At 42.0% G+C, this 11,007-nt stretch overlaps 1 protein-coding gene across 2 annotated transcripts in view; it reads left to right on the forward strand.

The window, feature by feature from the left end:
- FAM169B (Protein) overlaps positions 1-10,615 on the forward strand; it is a 41,942-nt gene extending 31,327 nt beyond the window's left edge. For both annotated transcript variants that reach the window (XM_077918993.1, XM_028707239.2), the window contains 4 exons: positions 3,192-3,374; positions 4,857-4,985; positions 8,833-8,909; positions 10,390-10,615. In XM_077918993.1, the coding sequence (XP_077775119.1) occupies positions 3,192-3,374; positions 4,857-4,985; positions 8,833-8,909; positions 10,390-10,602 (602 nt within the window). In that variant the 3' untranslated portion in view covers positions 10,603-10,615. The remainder of the gene's footprint in view (positions 1-3,191; positions 3,375-4,856; positions 4,986-8,832; positions 8,910-10,389) is intronic.
- Positions 10,616-11,007: the final 392 nt, after the last annotated feature.

The following is an 11,007-nucleotide window of genomic DNA, read 5'->3' on the forward strand; positions in this document are numbered from 1 at the left end:
CTGGCAGAGGGTAGGGCGCTTGGTTTAGATGGCTATAGGGGTTCCATCAGATTCCAAGTGTTGTCTTTTCTTTCTGTCTCTTTCTACTAATGCATGCATTTTTATTTTTGCATTAGATACAAAGCTTCAAATATACTAAGAATTAAACAAATATACAATGTGTTTTTGTTTGTATGTGTGTATCTACACACACACCAAGCCATGCCTTCTTAGTTTTATTTGAAGCTGGAGATTTTGCTCTCTCTTTTGGGTTTTGTGTAGGCGAGTGTGTGTGTCTGTACACAAATCACACAATGGGTTGACTTTGGGTACCATTCAGCAGAAACATTCTCTCCTGTTACACAAGGGCTCTGTCTGCAGAAGGTCTCTCTGGACAAGTGTCTGCCAAGCCAGCTTGTTAATCAGGGAACTAACTGGAATGTGCAATTTTGTTTGGTTTGAGTCTTTCAGATGTGGGGCAGGATGGGGTTGGGCTTTTCCTGAGCTTTTGGATGTTTGAGAGCGTTAATGGCTGTCTCTTTTCTCTGCCCTTGTAATTGCTGTTTACCATTCTGCTGGCTCACAGGTTAGTCATTTAGCATGCGTGACCTAACCAAACAGATTAAAGGCCCTGAAGAAGCAGACTTCACAAAGGCTGCCTTCTGTGATGGCATCCGTTGACTCCGCTTGTCATTTCCCTTGCCCATAACACTCAGTGTGTTCACCCAGAGAGTAAGAGAAGTCGTCATACCACCTCTCCCCTTCCTTTCAATTCAGTGACTGTGTGTTGGGGAGCAGGAATGTGCTTAGTGGCCATGCGTTCTGATATGCCCAATGGGCATATCAGCTGCACATCCAGCATTAGTGAGGGGGGGTGTCTTTAAAATGTGTACAGAGTGATTGCGTTGGGATGTAAGGGCTCAGGCATGCCTTAGGGCATCTTGTACCCCAGTTGTTCAGTGTTTGTATCAACCCAAGAACCTTTAACCCTGACTGGTAGGATATGGGCGGCCAATGCAGATGTTTTAACAGAAGTGTCACATGCTCTTGGCTGTCTGCCCATTCAGCAGTCTAGCTGCTGCATCCTGCACTAGCTGGAGCTTCTGGACCAGGGCCAAAGGCAGCCCCACGCAGGGTGCATTGCAGTAATCAAGTCTTAAGGGTACCAGTGCATGGATGATGGTGTCTAAGTTATTGCTTTCCAAATACAGTTGTAGCTAGTGACTATGACAGATGATAAAAGGTGCTCCCAGCCACTGAGGTGACTTGGGTCTCCAATGACAAAGTTGTATCCAGAAGTACATCAAGCTACATCCCTACTCCTTTAGAAGGAATGTAACTCCATCTAGAACCTTTGTATAGTAGGCTCCTTTCTACACACATGCCCTCCAATCTCCATCCAGAAAAGCAAGAGTGCATTTTAGCCAGAAGAAAACACTCAACAGAATGTGAAGCAAGGCCAGTGAGGAGTGTGGAAAGAGTCCCAAGGGCTGAACAGAGAGGCCCAGAGGGGCCACATTACATCCTTGGCCTGAGGTTCCTTATCCATTATAAAGCAGGATGATCAACTATTTAATTGAGCTGATTCTATCAAATTAAGAAGTGAAATAGTAAGAAACTCTATGGGATGGCAACAGGATTGGTGAGCCTGCTAGCAATTCTACAGTCCCCTTTTAAGGCTATTGCAGATCTTGAAGCAAAACCTTTGTCAGCATCCCAAAATGAATGGGCTCATGTTGCCAGAATCTGACATCTCTGCCGGGCTGCCGGCCAGTCCAGGATGTGCTGGGTTTCTTGGCTCACGCAGGGGCCTAATGCTTTTATTAGCTGTGCCCATATGCTTGATCTTATGAGTAATTGGAGGGCAATGAGTCCCACCCTAAGGGAGCCTTATGCAGCAGGATTCTTTGACAATCAAATAACTGGGCTGTCCTCACAAATGGAACAGAAAAGAGAAGATGATGCTATTCATGGCTGGTCTTGAAGGATAACATGGTTGCCAGTTAACCTGCCTGCGAGATCAAGGGAAGAAATGGGAGCTTGCTTCTCTGAAACCACAAGCTCCCAGTTTAGCTGGGCCTGCAGAACATGTCACCCACCAAGCCCAACATTGTTCGCAATACTTGTTTTGTGATTGGCTGTGTGTGTGATTGCAGCAAAACAGGAGGGGAGTTGTGGCTCTGATGGGCATGAAGGGGTCACATGTTGTTTGGGTCTGATTTTAGCTGTTAACAGGCCTGAAAGGGTCTATGTTCATTCCTTTTTTTAAAGCATTTTTATACTGCTTAATATTTCAGAAATCTCTTAAGTGGTGTATAGTTTGAAAAAACTAAACACTAAAACAGAAGCACAGCCTAAAACCAGTGAAACAGTAAACATAAAGCAAATAAAACAGGAATTCAGAAGGTTCAGACATGCAGAACAGGATGCAATGTCAGCAAAAGCCTGGGCAAAAAGATATGTTTTTTTACGAGATACCTAAAACCAATGACAGTTGCTACTTCTCATATGACAGAGGGGAAGGTCTTCCACAGTACAGGGGCAACAACTGATAATTCCTGCTTCTGGGTCACCACCCTATGATACTCTGTAGGGTGCTGTGCCACATAAAGAGTTTCCCCAGGTGAACTAAGTGATCTTACAGGTCTGCATGGGGAGAGGCAGGCAGTCTTTCAAGTAACCTGGTCCCAAGTTCTTCAGGGTTTTATATGTTAACAAGATCTTGAACATGGCCCAGTAGCTGATTGGCAGTCCGTGTTGTGTGTGAGCAGCGTTTTTCAAAAAGTAGTAACAGTGAGAAGAATCAGCCTGTTGTATAAAAGAAAGAAATATACTGTGTATAATGTACACATTGGTTTTCAAAAACCACACAGAGAGAGAGAACGCTGCTGTGATATATTTCATATGGAAATACTGCTCTTTTGCCATATGTCAGAGCCAGGTCAAGGTCACAGAATCCAGACCTGGGATGGGGCTTTTCCAACTCAGGATCCTTCCCATCTATTACAGGAGCTGCAGCCTGGAACCAGAGCTGTGTTTTGAGCTGGAGTCTAAAGGGCAGTTTCTTGGTGTTTATACTAGTCCACCCAGTGAGCTGCATGGTTTTAAATCCAGCTTTCTGTCTACAGCTTCATAGTGATTTTAATAAACTCATTCATGAGCTGTGTTTGGAATTCAGTTTAATTACAGGCAATGTTGTTTTCTGCTTCCAGGAAGCCTGTGTGATGGGTACTCCAGCCAGTGCTACATGCTCCCAGTTTTGGACACAATGTTTGTCCGAAAAAAGTTCAGAAGAGGTGGAGTTGGTATGAAAATGCTGCATGATTTTTGTCAGACATTTGCAGCTGAAGTTGCCCTGGGACTCAGCTGTCCTGTTTCTGCTGTCATGTACCAAGGTAAATGACTTGGTTTAGAAACGTTTGGCTTAAAAGGTCATGATGGTTTGTAGGAAGCATAAAGAGGCTTTCTGCCTGTGTATCTATAATATTTTGCATATTTTAAGTGATTTTATTTTGCAGGCAGAAATCTCTCACATGAATGTGCATCCACTCTGCTATGAAAACATTAATGTACGGTCAGGATTTCAACAAACAACTAGCATGTTTTGCGTTATCTAATGTCATAAACGATACGTCACTTTATGGGAGGGCTAGGCCCCAGGGATTATTTTGGTTTAGATCAGCAGTTCATTTCAGGGTGTGGCTGCAAAAGTTGGAAGACAAGAAGTCTGTAGTATACATTTAGGTGTGAAATAAGTACATAAATGAGGCGGTATTGGTGGTTCCTAGGCTTTAATCTCAATAGTGCATTCTTTCATCAAACCAATACAATCTATTTTAACTTGTCCTTATTGAAAATGGTATGATGTGAGGCCAAGTCTATTGAGTTACTTCTCATTATAAACAGCTGTGCAGCATCTACTGAGGCAAGCCCTTAATTTTTTTTATTAAAAAAAAGAAAGGCCCCAGACACTGCTGTAAAGAAAAACTCCGTTTGAGCGGAAGACATAAATAAGCTCTTTTTGACAAGGCTCTTCACTGGTTTCCAAACATTGTTATAGAACGAATTGTTGCACAAGAAACTTCAGAATTCCCAGACTGATCTTTACATTCTTTCAGACTGCTCCAAATGCTCAAATATAAATAAAAATACTCAAATTGTTGTTCTGTAATGGTCCATTACATATGTAAAATGATAGATTTCCCCACCTTGTCTCATGCAATCTGTAGAGCAGTGCAAGTCCATAGAATTTCCTTAACTTGCTTGATACAAAATTCTAAATGCAATTTTGAGGTGCAATTTTGAGATAAGAGTAGTAGATAGAGAAAAGTTTTTTTCCACTGTCTTATAAAAATAGAACTCGGGGACAGACTTCCTATAAGCATCTGGTTGGCCACTGTGCAAACAGGATACTGAACTCTGGTCTGATCCAGGAAGGTTCTTTTTTCATTCTGAATAAACAGGAGGCTGTTCAAACACAGCAACCCTAGCTTACTATATGTCAATGAAGTCATATAGTTTGCCATCTAAGGAGCCCCCACTAAGACTCTTAAGTCCAGAATTGAAACTTACTGAACTGCACTGCTGGCTAGGATGCAGTAGCAGTTAAGAGGCCAATATATAATGGGTGGTGTATTCAGTCCTTATTTAATGTGTTTCAAGTCCTGCAATGAACCTTGCTCATTTTTCAAAATGTGTTTGCTATATATTTGCTTTTAATGAGTACAGTGCCTAGCACAGTGCTTGGCGCTATATAAATAATATGTAATAATATTAATTGTTATGGGAGGGCAGGTTAAGATAGTAGGCATTCTTAGTAATAGTTTCCATTGAGTTTCTACTTGTTTCACCTTGAACAAGTCAACTTTCCTGCTTAGTTTGTCAGAGATTCTTGGAGACCCATCCAGAGGAACAGTCTCGACTGTGGGAAGTAGAAGCCCCTGGAGACTGGAGCCAGCGTGTTAGTATCTGGCTGAAGATTCAGATGGAACAAAAGCTTCAGAAAAGTGAGTTAAAGAGCAGTGAGGGCTGTGCTGCATCACATCTGTTAATTTTAAGCTTAATGCACGAAGGTAGAACTGAGGAGGATTCCCTGGGCGATGTTTAAGTGGGAATTCGGAGCTGCTTTCTGTAACTGGTACAGAAAGATGATACAGAACCTGTGATGGTTAGTCTGTGGGGTTGGGGACAAAAAAACTAGCCTACACTGAATCAGAACTGAACAGTCGTCTGTTCCCCTGGTCAGCCGATGGTCTCATCTAGAGCACTGATCATAAATTCATCCAGAGCTGGAATCGCTACATGGATCCCTGCCTTGTCTAACATGGGATCCTTGATCTCCAGTTTAATCCCTTCCTTGTTCTTGTGAGATTTTTCTCTGTGTTAGGCGTGCTAGAGTCAATTGACTAATTCTGTAGGACCTATAAGTGTATGAATAAGGACCAAACTAGACAGGACACAGTTCATTCATGCAATTAGCAACTGCATGACTGTTTGTGTGTTTTAAATAAGTAGCAGGCATTGGGAACCCAGCCCAAATTGGGCCTCCCTTGGCTGTTGTTTGCTCTAAACATCCGAGATGGATCTTATAATCTGGGCAGCCTAGGACCTCCATGCTTGTGCCCCAGGGAAGCCACGTCGATGCTGCTTACATAGCAGTTTGCCTTCACCCCCAGAGGCACACTCCATTATCTCTCGAGACAAACAGATGCCAACAGCAACAGCTCAGTGTCCCAAAGGCAAGCATGAGCTACCTCGTGTGTAATACGTTGTTGGTTTATTTAGGGATGTATGTATTTCTGTTTCATGTAATACCTCTTAAGTGGCTGCAAAATCTTAGATACAGCTGAGTTTAAGCTCTGATGAGAGCAAAGCTTCTACTACTGTGAACAGAAATCCATGGCTTGATTGCATTGCATGAAGTGATAGTATTTATGTAATGTTGAAGGAATTCTAATATGTTCCCGAAAAGCCCTCACCTCCACCCCACAAACTGAAATGTAGTTTTGCAGCACTAGCTGCATCTAGTGGTGAACTTGTAAAATTGCACCCTAAATAGAATGTAGAGAGTTTTTACTGTGCCATCAATCCTTGATATGTTTATTCAAAATGAAGTCCCACTATATGGAGTGAGGCTTGTTTCCAGGTAAGAGTGCTTAGGATTTCAGCCTTAATTATGCATACAAATGGGTTTGCCTAGGTTATGAACCATCACATATACAATAATGTCTAGTTAATTAAATTAAATTAAATTAAATTAATTAATTCAGTTTTAAAATTCTTTCTGCTTTCAGAATCCACCCCCCCAAATGTTCATGTAATCCTATGAAAGGGATTACTGTTGTTCAGTGATGTGGAGTGAAACATTTTCCACCACAATCTTTCTGCTGCTATATTTTACTGCAGAAAATCTCCCATTTATAGAAACGTATGGTTTTATAAAATTTAAAAGTAGCACTATGAATGAATACAAGACAAGCCAGATCGAGTAACTGAAATGGATAAAATAAGAGTCAACTTAAAATCAAAGTTGTAATTAAATTTAAAGGTGATTTTCTCTAGCAAGCTCTATGCTCATAGATGTTGAGTTATGCTAATATTCGTATGTTAAGTATTCAGTCCCTTCATTTTTTCCCTTAAAAGCTAAATGGCAGAAGGAAAGTGTGTGCAATTTAGTTATCTTTCCTTAAAATATTTACAAGTTTTCAAAAATAATAATTTCCAGGTAAAACTTTGTATTTTGAATAAAACATTTAAATCACATTAAATCATATGCTAAAGGTGGACTACTTTTAACTATTGTGAAAACACTGAAATATTTATACACCATGAGAAATTAACATGAAAAATATTTTGGGGGGTTGTTTACTAAATATAAGTAAAATAAACATGTTAAATCAAAATTCAGTCTGTTTAGGAAAGTTGATTCCCCCTCTCTCCACCAGTAATCCCACATAACCCCAGTTGGTGAGAGTAGCCTACTGGAAAAAGTTATAAATGAGCCATAGTCACATTATACAGCCAATTGATATACCTGCCTATTGATAACAAGCAGGCATCTTCACTCTGTTCTTTTCTGGCACCTTGCTTGAAACATTCTTGTTTAGGCCATCGTACCCAGGTGCTTGTGGGACGCGAGTGGTGCTGTGGGTTAAACCACAGAGCCTAGGACTTGCCGATCAGAAGGTCGGTGGTTCGAATATCCCCGTGACGGGGTGAGCTCCCGTTGCTCGGTCCCTGTTCCTGCCAACCTAGCAGTTCGAAAGCACGTCAGAGTGCAAGTAGATAAATAGGTACTGCTCCGGCGGGAAGGTAAACGGTGTTTCTGTGCGCTGCTCTGGTTCGCCAGAAGCGGCTTAGTCATGCTGGCCACATGACCCAGAAGCTGTATACTGGCTCCCTCGGCCAATAAAGCGAGATGAGCGCCGCAACCCCAGTCGGTCACGACTAGACTTAATGGTCAGGGATCCCTTTACCTTTACCTTTACCCAGGTGCTTATAAATGCTGATATGGATTTTAATCTGTTTTAATATTTTAGGTTTTGGTGTGTTTTACAGTATTGTAATTTTTTCTTGATTTTCTTGTTTTATCTGTTTGCAAACTGCTTTGCATTTTGTTTGTTTGCTTGTTTACAATCAAGCAGTGAGTTGAAGTTGTTGAACGCATATCAGTTTGAAAGCAAAACAGTGCCACCTACAAATCAGATAGGTATTCACCCAGGCACGCTGTAGGTATGCAGAAATATATGAGCTTGTAAATTAAAAGAAAAAAGCAATCTGCAAACTCACCAGTAACTTTCCAGGGTTTCAAACTGGAGTCTTTCCTAGCCTGGGATGCCAGAGATTGAACATGGGACATTTTGCATGCAAAGCATGGTTCTGCTACCAAGGAGCATATACCCCCTGCCTAACATTTAAAGGATGGGACGCAGGTGGCGTTGTAGGTTGAACCACAGAGCCTAGGGCTTGCCGATCGGAAGCTCGGCGGTTCGAATCCCCGCGACAGGGTGAGCTCCTGTTGCTCGGTCCCAGCTCCTGCCAACCTAGCAGTTCAAACGCACGTCAAAGTGTAAGTAGATAAATAGGTACCGCTCCGGCGGGAAGGTAAACAGCGTTTCCATGCGCTGCTCTGGTTCGCCAGAAGCAGTTTAGTCATGCTGGCCACATAACCCGGAAAGCTGTCTGCGGACAAACGCTGGCTCCCTCGGCCTATAGAGTGAGATGAGCGCGCAACCCCAGAGTTGTCCGCGATTGGACTTAACGGTTAGGGGTCCCTTTACCTTTAACATTTCAAGGAGAACAATGTTGATGCTTAATGCCAGGGAGGGTATTGCACAAACAAGGTGCCACTCCTGAAAAGATGTTTCCCTAGTTGTCACCATATATCTAAAGGTGAAGGAGCAGAGAGAAAGATAATCTGAAGCAGATTTTAAAGATCAGGCAGGTTTATTTTAGTAACCTGGCCCTAAAACATTTAGGTTTAAAGGTCAAAACTAACACCATGAACAGTGTGTATTTGTCAATATGTTGCTTAGAAGCTCAAGCAAATTGCTTGCAAGTTAAGCAACAGAGAGTCTCGAACTCAGCCTTCCCCAGCCTGATTCACTCCAAATGTTTTGGACTACAACTCCTATCAGGCCCAGACGGCCCAGCCAAGTTGAAGAAGGCTACTTTTACTTTCTGTCAGTCCACCATGTAACAAGATGGCCAGGTCATCACAGCTGGATATGGGTTGTGGTTGCAATTGCATGTGCGTCTTTTTATAAAATGAAATGCAATACCTGTTGCCATGGAAGAGTTACTAACCTCCTTCTATTTTGATTTTGCCCTGGGAAATGGATTGTGCCACTCTAGAGTCGGATGTGGGCTGCTGCATGAAGAGGCTGCAAAATGATGAACCGGGGCAATCAGATGAAGGGCGTATGAATCAGGTGCGCTGATGAATTAGTTACTTTATAATCTGGTTTTTCATAACTGCTGAAATCCTGATTATTTTAGCAGGAGGCCTGAACAGGGGATCTTGTTGCCCACAGTCAAGGCTTGGGGTTTTAGTGCTGGGCCACTGATTTATATGACTATTGTAATTAAGATATATTTTATCTTTTCTTTAATTGAGACACATGAACAATTGGCCAATATTATTCATGGTTCTCTGAGTTGGAAGTGCAATCATTCAGTTTGTAACTTAAGAGTTAACTCTATTAGTGTTAAAGTCAACCAGTCAAGAAGGGGATGGCGTGATAAGTTGTTTTGCGTGTGTCTGTGTGTTCATTTTTTCCAAACCTTCTGTGTTTTTACAAACACGTTTGCATCTCTTTTACCATTTCACTCACTAAGAGCATATATGAGTGATTAGTTCAAAGTGTGTTGTTTCTTTCCCACTAACCCCCACCTTATGAGGATGATGATGCCTGTGTCTGTGTGATAACACCTAAAGGCTATATCATGGTAGCCAGTCCACATGTATCAGACTAAGGAAGCCTTGCTACAGGTTGATAGCCTTGTTGTTTGAGTCTTGGGGTCTCTGTATTTTGACTCAAAAACCTTGTGGCCTGTGGCCAGGAAAACTGAGCTATTTCAGGCTATTTTTTATTTATTAAATTCATATCCCACCCTTCTTCCCAAAGGAGCCCAGAGCATCAAGCACCACAATGTTGAAACAGTATGATTTAAAATCAAATTAAAACAAATTAAAGGCTTAAAGATAGTTAAAAACATTGAAGTCCACCTCCCTCCTATTTGTCATCAGCGACTGTGAGGCAGCAGATCCCTTTAAATGATCTTATTTGGAAATGCTTATGATTTGGGGCTGTGCAGGTTTTTCCTCTGCTTTGTATTTTATGTTATTGATTTATGTATTACTTTTATTCGATGGTTAGCATCTCCCCCCCATCTTTCTCAAGTTTGTCTCTATCTAAATTAATTTTTTTAGAGCATCTAAAAATATTTAAAAGCATTCATATACCCTCACAATTATTGATCATGATTGCAATGCTCAATATCTTTTAGCCATCCAAAACTTGGGTATAGAGGAATGATTTTAAATTTCTCCTGAAAATCAGTGATGAGGGAGACAGATGCACCTCACCCAAGAGGGCATCCCACAGGCTGGAAGCCACCACTGAGAAGGCCCTGCGATGGGTCAGTGAAAACCATGCAGCAGCCAGAGGGTGGCACTAGCAATAAGGACTCTGCTGCTGATCTTAATGCCTGAGATGGTTGATACCCATTTGAGTATGTATATTCAGGCTTCAGAGTTCAGTCACATAGCGGCAAAAGCTTGGCCTTTGTTATATATCAGTTAGCTGTTGTTCAAAGTGTGTGTAAACTGACCACAAATGGAAGGAAATTTTTCATGTGGAGGAGTACATTTCATCTGTAATGTAGGAATTTATGTCTGTCTTATTTTAGAAAGTTGCTCACAGTCCTAACAAGGCTTTGCCATATGAGGCAGAGGAATTTAAAGATGACCCAGAAGAGGTATTCAACCCCGAGCCTTACAGTGAAGAATATGCTGAAGAACATCAAGCTCATAAACAGCAGCGGAAAGGCTCAAAGAAAAGAGCAAGCCAAGGAGAACCTTCTGAAGACAGAATCTCTAAGCAGTTCAGAGCAACATCCTAACGTTTGCCCATAGTATAAGCAATACAAGGAGAAGGTGTGAATGAATGAGGCAGAGTAGAAGACTAAACAGTGAGACAGAAGGCCCCTGATGAGCCTGGATAGCTCAGTTGGTTAGACCATGGTGCTGATAACACCAAGGTTGCAGGTTTGATCCCTGTATGGACCAGCTGCATATTCCTGCATTGCAGGGGGTTGGGCTAGATGATCCTCAGGGTCCCTTCCAACTCTACAGTTCTATGATTCTATGGTTCATATCTTCCCATAGCCATGGACTTGTTTAGGTGGCCCTACCCTTCTCTAAGTTATGCATCTGCAGTGTGAGGATTGTAAAAGTAGCGTACTGTGCAGGGTTGTTGTACCAGAGGGAAAGTCCCTTGGCGCTGATGACTCTACCTGCACATCTTC

The sequence above is a fragment of the Podarcis muralis genome, chromosome 14, assembly GCF_964188315.1.
Source record: "Podarcis muralis chromosome 14, rPodMur119.hap1.1, whole genome shotgun sequence".
Taxonomy (NCBI): Eukaryota; Metazoa; Chordata; class Lepidosauria; order Squamata; family Lacertidae; genus Podarcis; species Podarcis muralis.